At 45.5% G+C, this 23693-nt stretch overlaps 2 protein-coding genes across 2 annotated transcripts; one reads left to right on the plus strand and one right to left on the minus strand.

The window, feature by feature from the left end:
- Positions 1-1248: 1248 nt before the first annotated feature.
- LOC310648266 (polycomb complex protein BMI-1-like) lies at positions 1249-18994 on the minus strand. Its single transcript, XM_083376017.1, has 11 exons — positions 18427-18994; positions 17987-18104; positions 12422-12555; positions 12147-12243; positions 9264-9319; positions 5078-5128; positions 4767-4875; positions 4640-4685; positions 4097-4195; positions 3412-3492; positions 1249-3304 (listed from the first exon to the last, which is right to left on the minus strand). The coding sequence occupies exons 3-11, from the start codon at positions 12531-12533 to the stop codon at positions 2972-2974; spliced, it is 984 nt and encodes a 327-aa protein (XP_083232143.1). The 5' UTR covers positions 12534-12555; positions 17987-18104; positions 18427-18994; the 3' UTR covers positions 1249-2971.
- Positions 18995-22100: 3106 nt separating this feature from the next.
- Positions 22101-23411, plus strand: LOC310648304 (uncharacterized protein F54H12.2-like; the record flags this gene model as incomplete). The annotated part of the gene is made up of 2 exons (XM_083376069.1): positions 22101-22911; positions 23131-23411. The coding sequence occupies 2 exons, from the start codon at positions 22101-22103 to the stop codon at positions 23409-23411; spliced, it is 1092 nt and encodes a 363-aa protein (XP_083232195.1).
- Positions 23412-23693: the final 282 nt, after the last annotated feature.

The raw sequence follows: 23693 nt of genomic DNA on the forward strand, positions 1-23693 counted from the left end.
CTTCTGGTAGACGGCTGCGTTGACCCTGGACTTAATGAAGCACAGTGGACCAACACCAGCAGATGACATGGCTCCCCAAATCAACACAGACTGTGGAAACTTTACACTGGACTTCAAGCATCTTGCAGTGTGTGCCTCTCCATTCTTCCTCCAGACTCTGGGACCTTGGTTTCCAAATGAGATGCAAAAGTTGCACCAGCAGATGACATGGCTCCCCAAATCAACACTCTGGAAACTTCACAATTATGACAAATCACGGCTTGAACTATCTTGCTTTGCATGTAATGAGTCTATCTCATATATTAGTTTCCCCTTTTAAGTTGCATTACTGAAATAAATGAACTTTTGCACGATATTCTAATTTTTCAAGTTTCACCTGTATTTTACAAAGAAATTTTAAATATTACTATCACCACTGGGTTTTTCTTTAATGGCAAGGCTTGACATTGAGCTGGAGCCATTGTTGTTTTTTTAAAAAAGCTTGCTTTATATGCACTTTAGTTTGGGATTCAGTATTTGGTTCTGTGTGCATCATTTCATTTTAATAGTAAGGAGGACACTGCAAAGACCCATAGTTCAGTCTCATTTATATATAATCTTTTTATCATTTCTTCCTTAAAATAATTGAAAATTTTCCAGAAGTAATACAGCTGGGGAAAGAGACTTATTTTCTCTGACAAACCAAAATTATTTTCACTAATAATGGGGCAGAAATAAATATAGCCAGAAATTACGAAGATGCATATTTAGATGGATCTGGATCATTTGGGAGAGGGTTTCAGTAATTTATATAACTATATGTAGAAAACACTTAGATATATGGAAAAAACTTAAGCATTTTATTTTCTTTGTTCAATCCATTTCTATTAGTTTTTTTTTCATACATCTCAACCACCTAGGATGATTTCTTGGCATGGAAGTGAACAGAGTATGTGTATCACCCACTGTCCACTTATCTTGGGCTAGGCCACATTAAACTTTTTGACCTAACTTTAGAATAGACATTGTACTTAAGGAACTAAATCCAGTTGACTCCAGCAATATAGTGATGATCCACAATCAACTGCTTTGCTTTCACTTGGTTTTCTGAATATAAATATGTTCTTTACTTAAGAAAAAAATGAGTTTAGATAACCAGAGCCTTCCTCTGAAATTCCAAGTCATATGCATGATATCGACATAATTTCCTTTAGCAGATGTGGGGGGAATCTAAATATTTACATCAAAAGAAGACAGCAGGTGTATGTAAAATTATTTAATTACTGTAAGCAAGAGAAAGCATAGAATTGTGCTTTTTTCTTTTTTTCTTCAGACTGGAGAAAATGAAATACTTAGCTACAATATCCCTGTAGAAACATAAAACAGACATATAGGATAAACACTCTCACAAATGTGTAACTGATGAGTGAAGAATGAGCACACACATGCATAAAAACAACACACTCATTTTGACCAAAGCAGAGACTGAAAGGTATTGAAGTTTCTTCAAGAGATTTACATTTTCAAGCCTTCCCACCCCCCCTCAAAAAGCTGATCTCTTCAGAAAACTATTTTCCAGAAAGGCTTTCAGGCAGCTCATTGGAGAATATCAATGTGCCTGTTAATCTTTAACTAAGTTAGTACTGTACCATATACATACTGTACATATGTATTAAATGTAGATAAAAAGCCTTCATCTCAATTTACTGGTTTCTTTAGAAAGAATAAATGAAAAGGGTTCCTGTATACTTTATGGCTTATATGCATTTTTGTGCCTTTTCTTTCTGGGAGAAAAATAACCACACATCCCTATCCTTTCCCATATAAAATGAACTCATTCCCATGTTCCTCCATTTTCTCCAAGGCCTCCCTTGCCCTCCCCTCCCCAGCATTAAAAACCATTATGTTCAGTAAATGTACAAATCCTGGGAAAGAGAAGGCCGATGAAATCCTTTTGATATTGTCAATTGCTTCCAGGTTAGTGGAGATGGAAACTAGCTTTCCCACTTTCAAGGCAAAGAACTTGTAGCTGCTTTAGCAGGACTCCCTCTACCCCCACCCCATGAAGCATCTGTGAGGGCTGAGCCAAAGGGATTTATTTAACCACCATCATCAACACTGCATGAAACAAAATATTTTCTTTATAAATATGTCATACAATACTGCTTCCTGTTTTGTCATATAACAATATGGCATTCTTCCACAAGCTCACAATGCCACAAGAGCTTATCTTTTTTTGCACAATTTTTTTCTTTAAACCAGCCAGTAAAATAAATGGCAATACCCGCTATAAATCTGAACTTGGACTGTCCCTCTTCCTTCTTTTCTTCCATACAATTTTCCCCTTCCCTTCCTTTCTGGTCTTTAAAGGCTTCAGCTATTGCACAGAAAAGTCATGGATGCAAACTAGAAATCAAAATGGCTACTAAAGCAAATGCATTATTATTCATAGTGGTGTGGCTACATATACTGTATGCATCATTTTATGCATATTCAATCTGGCATTTGTGCATCTCAAGGTAGAGAAGGAAAAAAATCACTTGCTTTCAATGAGAGTCCACAAAACAGCAGAACCACAGTTCATAATCTGAACATTATGTAGGAAATGAATCTGAATTTACAAAATTTGGGTTTCATTTGTGATAGCCATCTATTTACATACACTTCTGACTCCAAATCAGGAAACAGATCAATAATGGGAAGTAAAAAATAAAATACTCCAGAAATATCTGGACTGGTATTTTTTTATATTGCTGGTCCTTAAGAAATAGTTTGCTGCAGTGGTTGTTTAATATAAAAAGTCCATCTCTTCTCCACCCATTTCATATCTAATCATTATTACTCTTATTAACCATCAGGCATAGACACTTGTGGAATTTGTAACTATAAAGCTTAATGGTGTGTCGCAATAGAGACCGAAGGGCAGAAAAAGAGCCATAACCTGTAACCTTGGCATCTAGTCTTGAGAATCAGAAAGGAAAGTTTATGCAGGTCAGCCAGAAGAAGTCACAGAGCAACTGTTGACTGACACTTTGTGGGTTCTGTTGGTAAAGGAGGCATGGTGGTTACTGCTGGGGCTGCCACAGGTTCCATTTATAGTGCTAGAGATGTGGGGGAACTGGGGGTGGGAAGACTGCACAGGAGTGCTATGATTGTGCACACAGGAGGAAGTGGAAGGAGTGCCTCCTTCAGGGCTGCTGGCTTTTTCACTGCCAGAGTCACTTTCCAGGTCCCTGCTGTTGTGCAAGCCATCGTGCTGCTGACCACCAATCTTCATTCTCTTGCAAGTCTGACGCACACAGTACTTTAAAGGGAGGGGGCCATTCTGCCAAAGAAAACCAAAAGGGAAACCCTCATCAGAAGGTTTATTTTTGTTTCCCATCCTTCTAGCCCAACTTGCCCAAAACCTGGAAGGCCTCTTGATGTATTTACCCTTCTCCAAGTGTAAATGTATGCTATGTCCATTAGTGTGTAATAGTCCTTCAAAGGCTCTTCTTCATACATGACATCAACCTAATAAAAGAGATGAAATTAAACTTCATTTAACATGGCATGAAAGTGGGAAAGACTACACAACTGCAGTGTGGTATCTACTATACTACACTAATCCAAACATCACACATTCTAGCTGAAATTCAGAAATATGTTGACTCAGTTGAGAAGATTTTTACATCCAAGAGCTTACAATATAATGATTGGGGAGACACTTTGAAATCCAGTCCTGTAGGTCTAGTATCTAAAGATGCTGCAGCTTAACTCCAGAAGCAAAAGCAATTAACAAAGGCAATTCAATTGAGCAATCTTTAACATGAAAAAGACTTCAAACATTTTGCCCCCTGTCTAAAACAAGCATTTATTACAGTTTTCAGGGATAGGGCAACAGAAACTCTGACAGCCTATGAAAAATAGATCTTTGATTCTCCCCTTAAGATATAAATTTTCCCTTAATAATGAATTAGAATCCACATTTTTCCACTTAGATTAGAGTGGAGTTTAGTATTAAGTTGCAGAAGACACTATGACCAATTCTTTTCAAAAGAATTGAAGTTTAAATAATGCCTTTTGCTAACTCTTTTGTGAGTATTCTTCCCTATCAATTTCCATAGGTCAGAAGTACCTGAAAAGCATTTGGTATGTCCATTTTGCTCCGGAGAAACTTTCTCAAGTGCATTACAGTCATTGCTGCAGGACAGCGTAAATATCTTTTATCTTTGGCCTGGGAGGGGTATTTGGTTGAGACAATAATAGACACCATTCAAAATCTGATACTGAAGTTCATTTGAATACAGTTAGATAGAAATACGTGGAACTGTGGTTAAAACTAGCTGTATGAAATCTAAATGCTCACTGGTGATCCAAAATCAATGAGGTAAGATACAAAGTACATGCTTATTAGGTTTTTTAAGGATTTAATTAAGACACATAAACTTTATTCTTAAAAATTAAATATACTAAGGGGAAAAATAGGAGGAAGTCCCCCAATACAAAAAGAACCCCAACTTATTTTTATCAACCTTTTAAAGGCCCTTTAATTTTAATTACTAAGAAGGCATATTCATTGTCTGCAGAATAACTACTACTACTTAAGTAAATAAAAACAAATATTAATTTATTTTCTGAATAAGGAATGTAAGTGTCAAGGAACCAACAATCTACTTACCTCCTCTTTGGCTTTCTCTTTCTCATTGCTTCCTTTCTGTTCAACTCTAGAAAAAGGCCATATACTATTATAATGTACTATTATAATGAATGTACTGACAAAATAAGATACTACTTTTACAACTCACCTATTTTGGTCAAAGAACTCAATAGACAAGCTTATTATCTCATCATCTGTTATAATCCTTTTGTCTTCATCTGCAACTTCTCCTCTGTCTTCATTAGAGCCATTGGCAGCTGCACAGAAATTTTCACAGCTATTTATATTTTAAAATTCAAATCAGAAAGAGTAAAAAACTTTAGTTATAAGACGAACATGTTACCAACTTTATTTGCTTTGCATGATCACTGAAATAGTATATAAAATATTTTTACAACCTCAGCTTCTGCATTAAAAAGAATTCTCTATAAAATCATAAACTTAAGAGACTTTTTTTACCATCAGCATATGGATGAGCAGCATAAAAATCTCTTCTTCTTTTCATTTCATCTAAGAGAAAGCATATTTTTGTTACTCATCTCTTCAAGTTCAACACTTTTTATTATTTATTTATTATTTATTTATTAATTGAATTTATATACCGCCCTTCTCTCAAGAGACTCAGGGCGGTGAACAGGGCAATACATAAAAATTAGATACAAAAATTAAAATTATTAAAACATGATTAAACAATGCCCATAAATTAATACAAATTTAAAATTGAAGTCATTTATAAAAATCCCACCCCGTCCCATCAGGCCAGGCCAGCTTGTTTAAAGAGATGGGTTTTAAGATCGTGCCGGAAGGAGCGGAGATCGGGCGCCATCCGGAGCTCAACCGGAAGATGGTTCCATAAATCCGGTGCACCCACAGAGAACGCTCTCCCCCTGGGGGCCACCAGTCGGCATTCTTTGACCGGTGGCACCCTGAGGAGGCCCTCTCTGTGGGAGCGTACTGGGCGGAGGGAAGTTGACGCCGGCTGCAGGTGCTCCCCAAGGTATTCTGGACCCATGCCATGAAGGGCTTTGTAGGTCATTACCAACACCTTGAACCTCACCCGGAAGACAACTGGCAACCAATGCAGCTCGCGGAGCAAAGGTGTGACATGGGAGTATCGGGAGACTCCCAGTACAACTCTCGCGGCTGCATTCTGTACCAGTTGGAGCCTCCGAGTGGTCTTCAAGGGTAGCCCCATGTAGAGAGCGTTGCAGTAATCAAGACGAGAGGTCACGAGCGCATGAGTGACCGTGCGTAAGGCATCCCGGTCTAGATAGGGCCGCAACTGGCGCACCAGGCGAACCTGGGCGAAGGCCCCCCTAGTCACAGCTACAATATGATCTTCTAAGGAGAGTTGTGAATCTAGGAGGACTCCCAAGTTGTGAGCCCTATCTACAGGAGATAATGACTCACCCCCCATAATGAGGGGTGGGATATCCTGAATATCCCGAGATGCCGGTACGCACAGCCACTCAGTCTTGTCAGGGTTGAGTCGAAGCCTGTTCCTCCCCATCCAGACCCGGACCGCCTCCAGGCACCGGGACATCACGTCGAGGGCATCACTGGGGTGGTTTGGGGTCAAAATGAAAAGTTGGGTATCATCAGCATCCTGATGATACCCAACTCCAAAACCACGAATGATCTCACCCAGCGGTTTCATGTAGATGTTGAACAGGAGGGGCGAGAGGACCGACCCCTGAGGAACTCCACAAGCGAGAGGCCTCGCGGTCGACCTCTGCCCCCCTGCCAACACCGACTGCGAGCGTCCCAGGAGATAGGAGGAGAACCACTGAAGAACCGTGCCTCCCACTCCCAATCCCCTGAGACGCCGCAGCAGGATACCATGGTCGATGGTATCGAAAGCCGCTGAGAGGTCTAATAGGACTAGAACAGAGGAGTATCCCCTGTCCCGAGCCCTCCAGAGATCATTCACCAGCGCGACCAATGCCGTCTCCGTGCTGTACCCGGGCCTGAAGCCCGATTGGTACGGGTCTAGATAATCCGCTTCATCCAGGACCAGAGGGAGCTGATGCGCCACCACACTCTCAACAACCTTCGCAAGAAAGCGAAGGCTGGAGACCGGACGAAAGTTATTCAAAACAGCCGGGTCCAAGGCAGGCTTCTTGAGGAGAGGTCTCACCACCGCCTCTTTCAAGGCGGCGGGAAAACTACCCTCACTCAGAGAGGCAGATATAACCGCCTGGAACCAGCCTCGTGTCCCCTCCCGGGCTGCATAAACCAGCCAGGAAGGGCACGGGTCCAATAAACATGTGGTGGAGCTCAGCCTCCCCATGATCCTGTCCACTTCCTCCGGAGTTACAGGATCGAACTCCTCCCAGGTGACATTGACAAGATCGCTCGTGTCCTGATCGTCCGATACTGCCCAGTCGGAGTCCAAACCGGTCCGAATCCGAGCGATTTTGTCCAACAGATGTTGACTAAATTCCTCGGCACGCCCCTGCAAGGGTTCCCCACTCACCTCCTGGTTAAGGAGGGAGCGGGTCACCCTGAACAGGGCGGCCGGGCGATTATCTGCGGACGCGATGAGGGCAGCGAAGTAGTTAGATCTCGCTACCCTCATCGCTGCGAGATAAGACCTAATATGGGTTCTTAGTCGCAATCGGTCGAATTCAGATCGGCTGGACCTCCAAACGCTCTCTAGGCCCCGTCTCCGACGCTTCATCTCCCGGAGCTCTGCGGAAAACCATGGAGCCCATTGGGATCTGCGCCGGGTCAGGGGCCGCAAGGGTACAACTCGGTCAAGTGCCTCCGTGGCCGTCCTTTCCCAGGCTTCCACTAAGGCATCCGCCGAGCTGTGAGCTGAGGAGGCAGGTGGGGACCCCAGCGCTGCCTGAAACCTCTCAGGGTCCATTAAGCGCCTGGGGCGGAACCATCTAGTTGGCTCAACAACCCCACGGTGGGGAGTGGCAAAACGGAAGACCAGCCGCAGGAGATGATGATCGGTCCATGACAGGGGCATAACAATTGGGGAGCCCCCACCAAGATCATCTAACCACCGACCAGATAAGAAAACCAAGTCAAGGGTGTGGCCTCCCTCATGAGTCAGTCCATGAATTACCTGCGTCAGGTCCATGGCCATCATGGAAGCCATGAACTCCCGAGCTAACTCAGATGCTCCTCCCAGGGATGGTAGATTGAAGTCTCCCAAAACCATAAGTTTGGGAAACTCAATCACCAGCCCTGAGAGGATATCGAGAAGCTCAGGCAGGGCTGCTACTGCGCGACTAGGCGAAAGGTACGCGAGCAGCAAGCCCAACTGCGCCCTGGGACCAAACCTCAATAAGAGAGATTCACACCCGACTATCTGAAGAACGGTGGCCTCCTGCGGACATAAGGTCTCCCTCATAACCACAGCCACTCCCCCACCCCTACCCTGAGTCTGAGGCCGGTGTAGCACCCGGAAGCCTGGTGGGCAAAGATCAACCAGGGGGATACCACCCTCTGGGCCCAACCAGGTTTCCGTGATGCAGGCCAGGTCCGCTTGCTCACCCTCGACCAGATCCCGGACGAGGGGAGCCTTATTAGCAACGGACCTGGCATTCAGGTACACCAGTCGGAGCTCAGGTGGCTGCACATCCCCGCTCCCAGAACCTTGGGTCGAAGACAGAGGGTCGGAGCGCCTCACCGCTTGTAAATAGCGGAGAGGCCCTCCCGGAGGTCGATACGGCCCTCTGATCTTACACCTGCTGCCATTCCCTATTGTCGTGGGAATTGGCAATCCCACGACCGGCTCCAGAGCTCCGGAGATGACCGACCCCGGCTCCCCCTCAACGCGATCTATCCTAGGCCTGGCCTGAGCAGCAGTTGGCAGATTACCCCCCCTCTCCAACCAACCACAACCCTCCCCCCTCCCTAACCCTACAAAAAATTTGGCTAAAAAAGTAATCAGGGGCCTCTTATTAAATTTATATCTTAGGCCCCTGTTTCTGCCCGGCCATCTCTCAGGGTCCCAACAATCGGGCCCGTCATCAAGAGGCAAATTAAAAGGTAAGGCGGGTCGCTCCCAGGATGGGGGGGCACCCCTGAGAGCGAGTAAAACCGTGCTGGAGTACCTCAAAACCATGGTAATAATTGGGTAATACAGCAAAAACAGACCCAGATCAAAATAAATAAAATGGGAAGGAGAGTATCCAGACTGCAAACTCTTCTGCCACTAGAGCTGGGTAACCCCGGGACAATCCCCGTTCTCTCACAACGGTCAGAACCGGGGAGCAGCCTGAGATATACAGCCGGGGAAAGAGATACCGCCTAGAGCTCTCACCTCTAAGACGGAACAGATGGAAACTCTTAACCACTCTCTCACAGTGGTTATACACCCGGCACCTTCCACAACCCAGGGGGAAAGGAAAAAGGGAGGACAATAGGGGAAACCAGTCAGCGAGATGGATTAGGGTAAAAACCCATAAAGTCACGGAGTGGGGCTCAAGGATATGGTCCAGTGAGCTATAATAGTCCATGCCTCCAGATGTCCAGGCATAAAAGTCCATACTCCACCCAGCCATAGTCACCGTGCCAAGACGGTCGCGGCACTCCAACTCCCTCACCGCCAACCGTCCCAGACGCCAACCAGGGCCGTCTCCACCACTCCAGCTTAAAACTGCATTGGCTATTCAATCTAAATGCTTACTTTTGAAAAGACCGGGTACTAACTTGTACACAATGTCCTGGAGAGTTTTATCAGACCTGAAATATAAAATCCGAGACACTCAATTTAAAATGATGTTAATATTCACAACTTTCCAGAACCCAAAGTAACTTGGTTGAGAATTTTTAACCAAAGCTTTAAGCAGTTTTAAATTGTTTTATATAGTTTTTAGATCTATGCTATTAAGGTATCTGTCTTTTTGTTTTGCTTTGGTAGAAAGATATCTGATTAGACTGACACTATTTTAAAAATGTAGGTACTTAATAAAGAGATGTAACCATAAAAGAGCCAATGAAATGCAACTCAGTAAGGAAGATTTCTGAAAAGAAATTAACTTTTGCATATAAAATATTGATAAAGATCAATACTGAAAAATACAGGAAATTAATATGTACACTTATAATGAGAATAAAACAGAATTTTAATTACAATTTGGACAGGGTAAGAAAGAGAAGCTAAAAGGAACAAAGATGGGCTTCTGATGTAGAAAAAGAAGAAAAATGACTGAGTGAAATGCAAGACAGATGCTTATGGAAACAATATAATTACAGGTGAAACTCAAAAAATTAGAATATCGTGCAAAAGTTCATTTCAGTAATGCAACTTAAAAAGGGAAACTAATATATGAGATAGACTCATTACATGCAAAGCAAGATAGTTCAAGCCGTGATTTATTTTATTTATTTATTTATTTAGATTTATATACCGCCCTTTCCCGAAGGACTCAAGGCGGTTTACAGGGTATTTAAAACAACCAGTACAAAAGTTAAAAACAAATTTAAAAAGATTAAATTATCCCTAAAATTAAAAAAAACAGTTAAAAATTCTCAGCCTGGGCCGGAGAGCTCAAAGAGCCAGGTCTTCAGGTCCCGGCGAAATGTGCGAAGGTCGGGGGCAGTCCTAAGCTCCACGGGCAGCTGGTTCCAGAGGGCAGGCGCACCCACAGAGAAGGCCCTTCCCCTGGGTGTTATCCGCCGACAGTCTTTTATCGGCGGCACCCTGAGAAGACCCTCGCTGTGGGAGCGCACTGGACAAAGGGAGCTTGATGCTGGCAGCAGGTGTTCCCTCAGATATCCCGGACCCAAGGCATTCAGGGCTTTATAGGTCATCACCAGCACCTTGAATCTCACCCGGAGGGCAACCGGAAGCCAATGCAGCTTGCGGAGTAGAGGTGTTACATGGGAGTATCGGGAAACCCCCATCACAACTCGCGGGGCCGCATTCTGCACCAGCTGAAGGCTCCGAGTGGTCCTCAAGGGCAGCCCCATTTGTCATAATTGTGATGATTATGGCATACAGCTCATGAAAACCCCAAATCCACAATCTCAGAAAATTAGAATATTACATGCAATCAATAAAACAAGGAGTGTACATAGAACAATATCGGACCTCTGAAAAGTATAAGCATGCATATGTACTCAGTACTTGGTTTGGGCCCCTTTTGCAGCAATTACTGCCTCAATGTGGCGTGGCATGGAAGCTATCAGCCTGTGGCACTGCTGAGGTGTTATGGATGCTTCAATAGCGGCCTTCAGCTCTTCTGCATTGTTCAGTCTCATGTCTCTCATCTTTCTCTTGGCAATGCCCCATAGATTCTCTATGGGGTTCAGGTCAGGTGAGTTTGCTGGCCAATCAAGCACAGTAATCCCACAGTCATTGAACCAGGTTTTGGTGCTTTTGGCAGTGTGGGCAGGTACCATGTCCTGCTGGAAAATGAAGTCAGCATCCCCATAAAGCTCGTCTGCGGAAGGAAGCATGAAGTGCTCCAAAATCTCCTGGTAGATGGCTGTGTTGACCCTGGACTTAATGAAGCACAGAGGACCAACACCAGCAGATGACATGGCTCCCCAAATCAACACAGACTGTGGAAACTTTACACTGGACTTCAAGCATCTTGCAGTGTGTGCCTCTCCATTCTTCCTCCAGACTCTGGGACCTTGGTTTCCAAATGAGATGCAAAAGTTGCTCTCATCAGAAAAGAGGATTTTGGACCACTGAGCAACAGACCAGGTCTGTTTTTCTTTAGCCCAGGTAAGACGCTTCTGACCTTGTTTGTTGTTCAGGAGCGGCTTGACAAGAGGAATACAACATTTGAAGCCCATGTCCAGGATCCGTCTGTGTGTGGTGGCTCTTGATGCACTGACTTCAGCCTCAGTCCACTCCTTGTGAAAGTCCCCAACACTTTTGAATGGCCTTTTCCTGAAAATCCTCTCCAGGCTGCGGTCATCCCTGCTGCTTGTGCACCTTTTTCTTCCACACTTTTCCCTTCCACATAACTTTCTATTAATATGCTTTGATACAGCACTTTGGGAACATCCAACTTCTTTTGTAATTACCTTTTGAGGCTTTCCCTCCTTATGGAGGGTGTCAATGATGGTTTTCTGCACAACTGTCAAGTCAGCAGTCTTCCCCATGATTGTGATTCCTACTGAACCAGACTGAGAGAACATTTAAAGGCTCAGGAACCCTTTGCAGGTGTTATGGCTTAATTAGCTGATTAGAGTGGGACACTTTGAGCCTAGAATATTGCACCTTTTCACAATATTCTAATTTTCTGAGATTGTGGATTTGGGGATTTCATGAGCTGTAAGCCATAATCACCACAATTATGACAAATCAGGGCTTGAACTATCTTGCTTTGCATGTAATGAGTCTATCTCATATATTAGTTTCCCCTTTTAAGTTGCATTACTGAAATAAATGAACTTTTGCATGATATTCTAATTTTTCAAGTTTCACCTGTATGAACTATCCTGAACTAACATCTTTTTTTTCAGATTTGTGTTGGCAATGAGGTTGCACCCAAAGAAATACTAAATGTGAAAAGTCACAATATGACAAAGTATTTAGCTGTCTTTTTCCTACCTTATGTTCAAGAGAGGCCTAGTTTTGTGAACTTGGACATCGCAAATGGGACAATACTTGCTGCTCTCCAAGTAGTGCACAATACAAGTCTTACAGACTACAAGGGAAAACATAGACATAGAATTGTGCAGAAATAAGTTTATAAAACAGAATCAAAGCAAGGTCTTCAGCTGTTATTCCTAAACCCAGAGACACTGCTCCACCAGGACCAAGGAGGGAAGGCTGGCTGGCAGCAGGCCTCTTTCCCTGATGAGGAGCAACCAAGCAGGACTTACAGGAGTGCAGGCACTCGATGATCGTGGTAGCATCAATGAAATACCCTCCGCAGATTACACACATGAGATGGGGGTTGAGCTCGGTAATTTTGATGCAGGTGGTGCGATGCATTTTGGCTCAGTTTGAGAGAACTCTAAAAGACAAAGAAGAACGTTTTAAACACCCTGGGGAAACTGCGGAGGTGCGGTCCAACACGATTTCTTCATTTCCCCGCGGCTAAAAGTGGCCTCCCCCTCGAGGAAAACAAACAATTCAGTTCAGGCGAGAAAAAGGCGGCAAAGAGCTGCAGAGCCAAGAGCCTTAGCGCAAAGAAGCAGGAAGTAAAGGGGGTCTCCTTCCTGGGTGTTCTGCCCACTGCTCACCTGCCCGTAGCCCAGCGCAGAGGTGCTCAGAAGAGGGGATGCCTGAGGCAGGTGGAGGAGGCTCCTCAGGGCACCTGTCCCGGTACAGGCCACCCTTCCCGCATAGCACTGCCAGAAAATCGCAGATCGGGGCTGCGGAGGGGAGAACGGGGCAAGCGGGAGGGGGTAAGAGATCTCAGTACAGATGCGGATGTTGCCCTGGGCATTTCTGGCGAGAAGAGGAAGGGGGTGCGGTGGCTGTGGTTGAAGAGGCGAGGGAGGGCTGGCTGGCTGCTGGTGAGGTTGTACCCCGCATCTCGGAACAAGGGCTGGCAGCCATTGATAAGACGGGTCGGAGCAGGCAGGAGAAGATGAGGCCGGATCCCTGGAATTGAGCTCTGCTGCTAGCGTGTCACCGCTGCCAACACAAAAGGCTCAGAACCGATCAGCCTACAGACCATTTGTACCGAGGGGGGTTGCTATAGCAACTTACACTTATATTTGCCATCCTGCCAGCACCCGGAGAGCACCAGGGGGGAGGAGCCAGGCTGGGAAGGGAGGGCTTAGGAGGGGGGTGGGCGCAAGGAATAGCCGCACTGACTTGGAGACTTGGCGCAGAAGAGACCTGAGTCCCTTCTGGGTCAGAGGTTGGTGCCCCTGGGGTAGGGAGCAGGCGGGAGAAAAGAAGGCTGGGCTGTGGGTGGTGCTGTGGAAAGGAACTGGGGACATGGCTGGGGGTGGGACCTGGGAGAAGGACCCCTGTCGGGTGCTGCTGGTGAGGTCAAAGTTCCCCTTCTGAGCAGTCCACTGGGGAGGGGGGGACGCGTCGCAAGAACAGAAAGCTAGAACTCCAAAAGCTGGGCTGGCGGTAGGAGGCCTCGAGGGCGGCCAAAGCCAGCACTGGGGTCGATGCCAGGTCGAAAGCAAGAGGCTCCTCTCAAGCCTTTTGTTTTCTCTCGGGGCCTCTGCCCATGGGCAAGAAAGTAGCCTCTGTTTCTTCTCCCTTTTCCGGCTTCTGTCCACCAGCGCGGCTCAGCCGTGCGGGGTCTGAACTCTGGATCTCCAAAGCACAGAGTTAAGTTGGACCCTCTCAGGCTCATGGAGACTTTAAAGGGGCACCAGCCTGTGCAACAGACCGAGCCCAGATCCAACAGTGTCCTAGCACACCCACCTCCAGGCTTACGTGGGCATCCTGCTCTGGCAGCCCAAGCTTGCCCGGTCGCAGGTCCCAGGAGGGCTGCAAATCTACCTGCGGCTCTCGGACTATAGCCGAGAAGAGAGCAGAGCAAGTATCCAAGAAAATCCTTACCCGAGGCACCAGCAAGGAAAAAATTACAGACGGATGGAGGAAGGTTACGCTCAGCCGAAATAACAGGTTACATTCCCGCAGCCTCAAAGCACCCTATTTTATTCTGAACACACCGCAGTCGAGGCAAAATATGCTTCCGCTTCCGAAAGTGTCCTGAATTTCTGCCCAGTGTTCCCAAAGGTGCAGGTGGGTGGGAGACGCATCGGGGGTATAAATGGGATCCCTCACAACAAAGCCAACTATCAAACTTCACTTGTTCTGTGTGCCTCTTCCCAGGGTGGAAAGAGGAAAGAAAAAAGAGAAGGAAAGATGCCACTGCTACATGGAGGGAATTGCTATTTTTATCATCCTTGGGTGGAAAAGCAAAAGATATACAAGTCTGGAGCAGAAGGGAAGAGAGATTCAATAACCTTGGCCTTAGAGCTGGGTGTTGGCAAGGAAAACAGGAACCCCCACGCCTAGCCTCATCCACTGGTTCCAGAGCGTTCTTCAGGATATGAACAAAGGATATACTTCTTCCCAACCTTTAGTAGATAATCGGAATCCCTCTCATCACCGTCATCATGATAAAACACCTCTATTTTGTTCAAACTAAGATACAGTCAATCCAGGATGCCTTAACCAAAAAGTAGAATAAGGGGTTGAGCAATTCAGTGAAGTTAAATTCATCACCAAGCAGTGAGGCACAGAGGAGGCAACTCAATCCGTCAGAAGATACTAACACATGTTTCTACCTAAGTGGAAGAAAACTCAAATCAAGCATGAAGCTTGGTTGGTCGAAGCTTGTTATTACCCAGGTTACCCCTTCCTCTCCTGAATCTAGGCTACACACCAGGGAAGGATGACAGCAACTCCCATGCACATATTTATAAACACATGAAAAAGGAATCTCATTATTCAAAGTGCTAACTCAACCTGGGATGATGTTGGGATTGTTATTCCTTCGTGTTCCCTCCCCAAAGTCCCCCATCTCCTTATACTAATGTACCTTTCTGTAGCCAAGACACGCTGACCTTTAACACCGGATATTGTATTTTATTTTCAACCTCCCTCCCAGACATGTATTCCACAGGGAAAACAAGGAGTGTTAAAAGCTGTTATGACAGCCAGCTGAAGCTTGGAGGCCTAACATGGGTTACCTCAACTTGGAGAAAATTATGGGTAGTTGGGTGGATGGACACTTTACAGGGAGTGCAGAATTATTAGGCAAGTTGTATTTTTGAGGATTAATTTTATTATTGAACAACAACCATGTTCTCAATGAACCCAAAAAACTCATTAATATCAAAGCTGAATATTTTTGGAAGTAGTTTTTAGTTTGTTTTTAGTTATAGCTATTTTAGGGGGATATCTGTGTGTGCAGGTGACTATTACTGTGCATAATTATTAGGCAACTTAACAAAAAACAAATATATACCCATTTCAATTATTTATTTTTACCAGTGAAACCAATATAACATCTCAACATTCACAAATATACATTTCTGACATTCAAAAACATAACAAAAACAAATCAGTGACCAATATAGCCACCTTTCTTTGCAAGGACACTCAAAAGCCTGCCATCCATGGATTCTGTCAGTGTTTTGATCTGTTCACCATCAACATTGCGTGCAGCAGCAACCACAGCCTCCCAGACACTGTTCAGAGAGGTGTACTGTTTTCCCTCCTTGTAAATCTCACATTTGATGATGGACCACAGGTTCTCAATGGGGTTCAGATCAGGTGAACAAGGAGGCCATGTCATTAGATTTCCTTCTTTTATACCCTTTCTTGCCAGCCACGCTGTGGAGTACTTGGACGCGTGTGATGGAGCATTGTCCTGCATGAAAATCATGTTTTTCTTGAAGGATGCAGACTTCTTCCTGTACCACTGCTTGAAGAAGGTGTCTTCCAGAAACTGGCAGTAGGACTGGGAGTTGAGCTTGACTCCATCCTCAACCCGAAAAGGCCCCACAAGCTCATCTTTGATGATACCAGCCCAAACCAGTACTCCACCTCCACCTTGCTGGCGTCTGAGTCGGACTGGAGCTCTCTGCCCTTTACCAATCCAGCCACGGGCCCATCCATCTGGCCCATCAAGACTCACTCTCATTTCATCAGTCCATAAAACCTTAGAAAAATCAGTCTTGAGATATTTCTTGGCCCAGTCTTGACGTTTCAGCTTGTGTGTCTTGTTCAGTGGTGGTCGTCTTTCAGCCTTTCTTACCTTGGCCATGTCTCTGAGTATTGCACACCTTGTGCTTTTGGGCACTCCAGTGATGTTGCAGCTCTGAAATATGGCCAAACTGGTGGCAAGTGGCATCTTGGCAGCTGCACGCTTGACTTTTCTCAGTTCATGGGCAGTTATTTTGCGCCTTGGTTTCTCCACATGCTTCTTGCGACCCTGTTGACTATTTTGAATGAAACGCTTGATTGTTCGATGATCACGCTTCAGAAGCTTTGCAATTTTAAGAGTGCTGCATCCCTCTGCAAGATATCTCACTATTTTTGACTTTTCTGAGCCTGTCAAGTCCTTCTTTTGACCCATTTTGCCAAAGGAAAGGAAGTTGCCTAATAATTATGCACACCTGATACAGGGTGTTGATGTCATTAGACCACACCCCTTCTCATTACAGAGATGCACATCACCTAATATGCTTAATTGGTAGTAGGCTTTCGAGCCTATACAGCTTGGAGTAAGACAATATGCATAAAGAGGATGATGTGGTCAAAATACTCATTTGCCTAATAATTCTGCACTCCCTGTAGAAATTAACAGGCACTAGATCCCCTGAGGTGTCATTTCAGCAAGGGTACCTAAAATAACTAGGTTTGCAGGGGCAGATATGCAATCTGGTCATCTATGCCTTGATTAGATGCTCCAGTTTTAAATTTCTCCCCTGAAGCATGAGACACTCCCTCAAAAAGTGTGGATACATCGAGTCCTATTAAAGAAAAAAATTGGGTATGTTTTGTATCATCAACCTACATTATCTCCAGCTAAACTCCTGTATCCAGCGAATGGACCTCCTGGAACAACCAACAGGTGGCCTCCTGCAGACAGGTTGCGTTCCTTTCCAGCTATTAAATATTGAATACATTGGGTGGGGGTGCTCAGCACCAACTATAATACTAACAGATGGATTCTAGTTTACAGCGACCACGGCAGAGAAATACACAACTACACAAATCAGTCTCGCCTTACACTTCAAAGTTATATTTTGAATGCCAAGAAGGACCAGTTGAAACAGAGAAGTACTAAAGTAGTGGGAGAATAACAAAAATGCAAGTGTTGGACAGGCAGGGGAAGCTGTGACCACATGACTAACTTTACATTTGGGGAGAAAGGTTACTTGCAGGGAGAAAAGATTGGATCAGATGCCCCTGACTTACTTCCCCCACAAGGCATTAAAACAACAAAACAAGCTGAGCTGTAGTGGGGTCTACACTGTCAAGGCCCAGAGATTTTTCATGAACACGGTTTCCTGCCCAAGTACCCCGACAGTCAGGAGCAAAGCCATCGCGTCTCGGCTAGTAACAAGATGCTTCAGTTAACCGTCCCTCATCCAGCTTGTAACTGTGTGGGGAAGAGCCGAAATCCCGGCTAAATAATAGAAAGTTGCATGTCCTATTACAACGCAGTTCCCCCAATTCTCCAACATGTTTACTTCTTTAAGAATGAGGCACGCGGTAACTTCTCTCCTCAAAGATACGTTTCTAGCATCAATCTCCGCTCTCCCATCTTCCAAAGCCGGGAGAAACTTCAGCATTTTAAGCACAAAAGCGAAAGGACACGCTGAAAGAGAACCGCCACCGCCATCTTACCAAGCCATGTCACACCACACAAGTGTTAGCCGAACTAACATTTCTCCGGGGGTCTCCATCGGCTCGGTGAACCCTCTAGCAAGATCGCAACTCCCCGCAGAACTCACCTCTATAAAATGGGAGCGCTAGGTGGCTTTTGAATCCCCCGCCGACCCGTTTGTTTCGTAAGCGATCACCCAGGCAGCTCAAGATTGCGTGAAGTGTTCCTCTTCAATCGAGATCTGCCTATAAACAAAGAGGGATGGACTCGAATGGCTAGTCTCAGCCGAAAATACAAACATCCTCCTCCGGGGCCGTGCATCCAGGAGGGCTCTACGACCGAGCTCAGGGGGAAACGGAACGAACATTTGCAAAACTTGGTTGCAGAACGAAAGCAAGTGCCTGGGCTGCTACTGCTGTCGCCGGTCTCTGGGCGAGCGCGAGGCGTGAACTGTGCGTGTGGCTGAAGCCTAATCCATATGGAGAGTTCGGGGACACCAGCTTATCCTAGCAGCCTTCCAACCCCCGCGAAATCCCCATCGCCCTTCGGCCTCAGCTAAACACCTACCCGCGAAAAGCCGCTCCCGGGGGACGACCGAAACTGCCGGGAAAAGAATGAAAGTTAAAAGTCGTTCAGCAGAAAATGAATGTGAGGCAAACGGCCATCTTGAAACGAACTATAGGGGCTGTCAGTTCCAATCGGCGTATTGCTGCTGCCACCGCGCCGAGTTCCTTTTAGTTCTCCAAACAGCCGGCCGGCTCTCCTCGGGCTCACTGAGTCTGCTTGCCTTTCCCGTCCTCTTCTTTTCGGCGTCTCCTTTTCTCTCTTCTTTTTCCCTACCTTGCTCGCTCTTTAAAATGCGTAGCTCCAGTGTTAGGCTCTTAAAATCTTTCCAGCCCGTCTGGACTGCCACTCTTCCTCTTCCACCACTAGCCCATTGTCTGTCCGTGTCCCAAGTTCTTCTTCCGGCTCAGTCTATCGGTTCCCCCCGACCCGGTCTTGCTTTTTCCCTCTCCTGCCTTCGAGAGAGTTCTTTCTTTCCCCAATTTCCTCTTTGTAAAAATAATAACCTCCAAATATTTGCATTAGATCACAGTTGCTGTTGTGGAAGGAGCAGGCGGGGATGTATAGTGGAGAGGCGTGCGGCGCTGGAGATCGAGGGAGCGCAGCACTGAAGGCGCACAGTGGAAACTGACGCCGTCCCCTAAATGGCTCAGAGTTCGCCCGCCCCGCCAGCGTCACGTGGGACTTCTCATTTCTTAAGGGTGGCCTGGGAATTCTTCCCCCCTCCCCCCGCGCACTCACGCGCGTACGAAACCTCTTTCCTTTCCTTTCCTTTTCCCTTCCAGCTTGCACACCTGCTCCGTTCTTTGCACACGGCTCCCATTCCTCTCCCCTGATTTTATACGCCCTGTCACCTCAAGCGAGCATTCCCTATCCTTTTCGGTTAACAAGGTGTCACAGAGATCTCCCTCTGCCCCCTTTCCTTGGCTAAAATCTACCCTTTCGCACAAAAACGCTATTCCCCCCACCCCGCTTTTAAAGGCGCAAAAAACTGAGGGCAACCACAGACCTTTTGGCTTCAGTCTCTCCACCCCGAACCTCTGGTACTGAAGCTGCTCTACTCTTTTGTCTTTTCTCCCTCCCCTGCGCGACGGAGGGAGGGAGAGAGAGAGCGAGAGAGAGAGAGAGAGAGAGAGAGCTCTTCCGCCCTAGCCTAGACTCTAGGATTCTTTTCCCACCACACCGACTCAGATATAACATTCTTCCTCCACGTGCTCCTGGGCACCTCAGTGTTAGGATACCTCAGAAATCTTAGAAAGGTGGCCCAAATGATACTATGAAAGTTGAGGCTGGAAAACGGCAGCTGAAACCATCAACCCCGAACGTCATCTCAGCACTTCTACCTTCACTCGTTTCAGTTAGAGCGGATTTCCCCGCCTTGGCATCCGACCCATTGCTTCCCAGGCGCACGCGACTTCTTCAGACCCTCGCAGATCCCACTGCCTTCTGGCCCGGCTCAGCATTTGGGGCAACCCTTTGCCTCAACAATTCTAGGGTGCCACCATTGGAACAGGTTGGGGCTCCAGATTTTTCTTCCATCTTGGCAGGTCTTCATGGGATGCATATTGTAGGTCCCTGGGCAAACAGAGTGAAATGTTATTGCAGGAAGAGAGCTGGCATCACAAAATGACCCTTTAAACACTTTTCTGTTAGAACTGCTATCACATTGATTTTGAAGATAATTGCCTGTGTTGCTCCTTGTGTATGGTAAACACTATCAACTTTTTATTGATATTATAAGTATCCACCCACCCACCAAAAAACCTCTAATTAAAGAGGGCTAGTAGTATAAGTACATACAAACTTTTAATGGAACTTATCAGTAGTTTTGATCAGTGACGTCATCAAAGTAAACAAAGCCACGTGCTGATGACGTCACCAGGCCATGCCCATAAACGGAAGTGACGTGCGCAGCCCTCCTCCCCGGATGTGACGTGCATAATCCACACCCCCACCCCTCGTGGTACAGGACTCACAAGGCCATAACCCTAGCCGGATATGACGTGTCGGCCCAACCCCATCAAAATAAGCATGGGTAACCCTAACAGATAAGGTGTGGTGTAAGGTCATAGCCCTATTTCCAGATGGTGCTTGCCGAACCTAATCCCATCAACAAACATGTGGCGGTCAAGCTTCTGTGTACTTGATTACATTAACCCTAGACTAATTCCATGGACGTGCAAATCCAAAAGAAACACAGAGACCTGTGTTTTTGGGAAACAAAACCCTGCTTTTGGGGGGGGGGTAATTAAAAAAAAAAGCTTTTTATTTCTAATCATTCTAGCCTAATGATGCTTTTAATTTTTGTGGAGTTTTAAAAATCAATACCTCAAAAGCTGGGGGTGGGGGGAAAAAAGGATCACCTAAAAGGCGGCCAGGGTTTGCATTTAAACCAGGCAATTTTAAAAACATTTTCCCTGAATGTAGGGGGAAAAATACCTTTGTAAAAATCTAAAGACGTATATTTTGGCATTTGTAATTCCCTCGAATCCATATGTACGCGTAACCTAGCAGAGATTTAATAAAATTTATTCTAACCTTACAGCAAAAGCGAAGCGTTTCTGACTGGTCAGAACAGACTGATGTTTTAGGTATGTGTGTTGTGGGCATGGCTGGACATGACCTGTAAGCTCTTGCTATAGAGCATGCGCATGGCCACAGACAACTTGGAAACTTTAAAGCGTAGATCTATTTTAACAGCGTCATGGGAACTTGTGAAGGAAATAATAAAAAGGGTGTAGAACCTGCTGCATCTTGGTTGGTGACATAATCTCTTTGGAAAGATTGCCATAAGATGTGCTGTGATGTTCATGATGAAACCCCAGACTACTCCTGGTCTACCTTGTCTGGATGTCGCTTGCCCTGTTGTAACGTGCGGGAGATGGTGTGTCGTGAAGATGAGGCCATACCGAGTAAGTAAAAACCTGTTATGTGTTCAAATGTGTAAAGCGCAATAACCTCCGTTAACAATGTGATTGCTAATGGCTAAATACATTTTCCAGGTTCTGTTCCGGGGTATAGCTATAACGCCGGCGCCTCCTTAATAACAAACGTCTCAAGTGATGAAGAGGATGCAGAGGTCGATCTAGGTAAATGAATTGTCTTTTTACTATGCATGCTGCCGTTAATATTGTATAATAAAAGGAGAGTTAAAGAGGGTTTTACTAACGGATTATTTTTGTGTTTTTAAACAGGTGGGTTCCCCGGATATTACCTAGCCCCGTGTTCGTCTGATTGTCCAGATTGTCTACAGCTTGATCTCAAAAAAGATACTCCAAATGACTGCTATATAGAATGTGATTGTGGCGCATCGAATTGTATATGTACAATGCCTACAGAGAATGAAGATACTGATGATACAGATGACCCCGGTAATGATAGTAATGATGGATATTATTCTGTAAACGAACGTGATGATAATTGCGTCTAAATTACAAATAAAAGGTTTGTGCTAAAGCGCAGTGTGTTTATTGTAAGGTTTGAACGGTGCAGAATGAAGTGTGAAAATGTACTAAAGGAACTGTATTATACGCCGGAAGGTCCAGGTAGCTATGGTGGAGTAAAACCCCTATTTGAGGCTGGGAGGAAACGCTTTAAAAACTTAACCTTGAAGCAAGTCAAGACATGGCTTTCCGGTCAAGAAGCCCTGTGACAAGGAAGACATATTCTAATACAATATGGCATTTATTCATTCTGCTTCAGAGGAATGTGTTAAATCAGAACTGGATCTTTTTCAACTGGCACTTACACAGACCAGTATTGAAAACAGTACTTATGTCGAGATCCCGCCTTTATCGGCGCTGACACCCAATGCTCCCCTGGAATTTTTTATCACAGGACATGGTGAACATTACACGGATTTAAACAACACCCTGCTATATGTGAGTTGCAAGATTGTAAAGGCTGACAGTTCGGATATTGACGACGGGGCTAGGGTGGCTCTGACCAACTACCCCATAGCATCACTGTTTAATCAGCTGGATGTTACCTTGGGAGATCGGCTCATTACACAGAGCCATCATTGCTATTCTTACCGGGCCATGATTGAACTGATTCTGAACTTTGGTGGTGATGCGCTGGGTACTCAATTTACAGCTGGCGGTTTTTACAAAGATGACTCGGACCTCATGGAGAGTACTCTACTGACAGCTGCTGGGAACTCTGGTTTCAAAGCGAGAGCAAGACAGACGGCCGATAGTCGTAAATGGGACCTGCTAGGGCCTCTGCATAGCGATCTGTTTTTTCAAGACAGACTGCTAATTAACGGTGTCGATGTGAAAGTCAAACTCACAAGAAGCAGAAATGAATTTTGCGTGATGAAGGATGGCAACGAGAATTACAAAGTGCAACTCTTGGCAGCATCTCTCTTTGTAAAGCGTGTAAAAGTAGCCCCGGGAGTGCGCCTTGGTCATGCAGAAGCTTTGCTCTCCTCCAATGCCAAATACCCCATTGATCGAGTGGGAATGAAGGTTTACAGCATTCCTGCAGGTAGCCTTGTGTGTAATCAGGAAAATCTATTTCTGGGCCAGCTACCTAAACAATTAGTGATTGGGTTTGTGGACAATGCATCTTTTAGTGGGGATTATGAAAGAAATCCGTTCAATTTTCAACACTGCAATGTCAATTTTTGCGCCTTGCATTGTGATGGCGAGCAGATCCCTGCAAAGCCTCTTCAGCCTGATTATGAGCACGGTCTTTTTGTGAGAGAGTACATGCAGATGGTGCAGGCCACAGGCAAAGGCATGAAAGACAGGCCGCTGTTAATCAGTAGGGAAGAGTTTAACCGAGGGTATACTTTGTATTGTTTTGACTTGAGTCCTGATCAGGGGTGCTCTGAGCACTATTCTTTGATCAGGAACGGTAACCTCAGAGCCGAAATTAGATTTGCACAACCCCTCCCCAACACCGTCAACATGATTCTCTATGCAATCTTCGAAAACCTTATTGAAATAAGTCACACAAGGAATGTGCTCTTTGATTATATGTGAGCATGGACACACTGCAACTCCGCCACTTGTTCTCTGGAAATAAAGCCTTTCTAGGGGTCTACCCTTGCGACCTGCTACCCCAAAGACAGATCTCCAAAATACCTTTTGGATTAATTGTAAATACCCACCCTCACACTCTGCCTGGTGAACACTGGCTGGCCCTCTACTTCCCATCTCCCGGATATGGCGAATTTTTTGATTCTTATGGAAGACCGCCGGATAGCCCTGACTTTACTGGCTCCATAGCGACGTTTTTAGAGCAGCAAGCTGAGAAGTACACAT

Source organism: Vipera ursinii (genome assembly GCF_947247035.1).
Source record: "Vipera ursinii genome assembly, chromosome: W".
NCBI lineage: Eukaryota > Metazoa > Chordata > Lepidosauria > Squamata > Viperidae > Vipera > Vipera ursinii.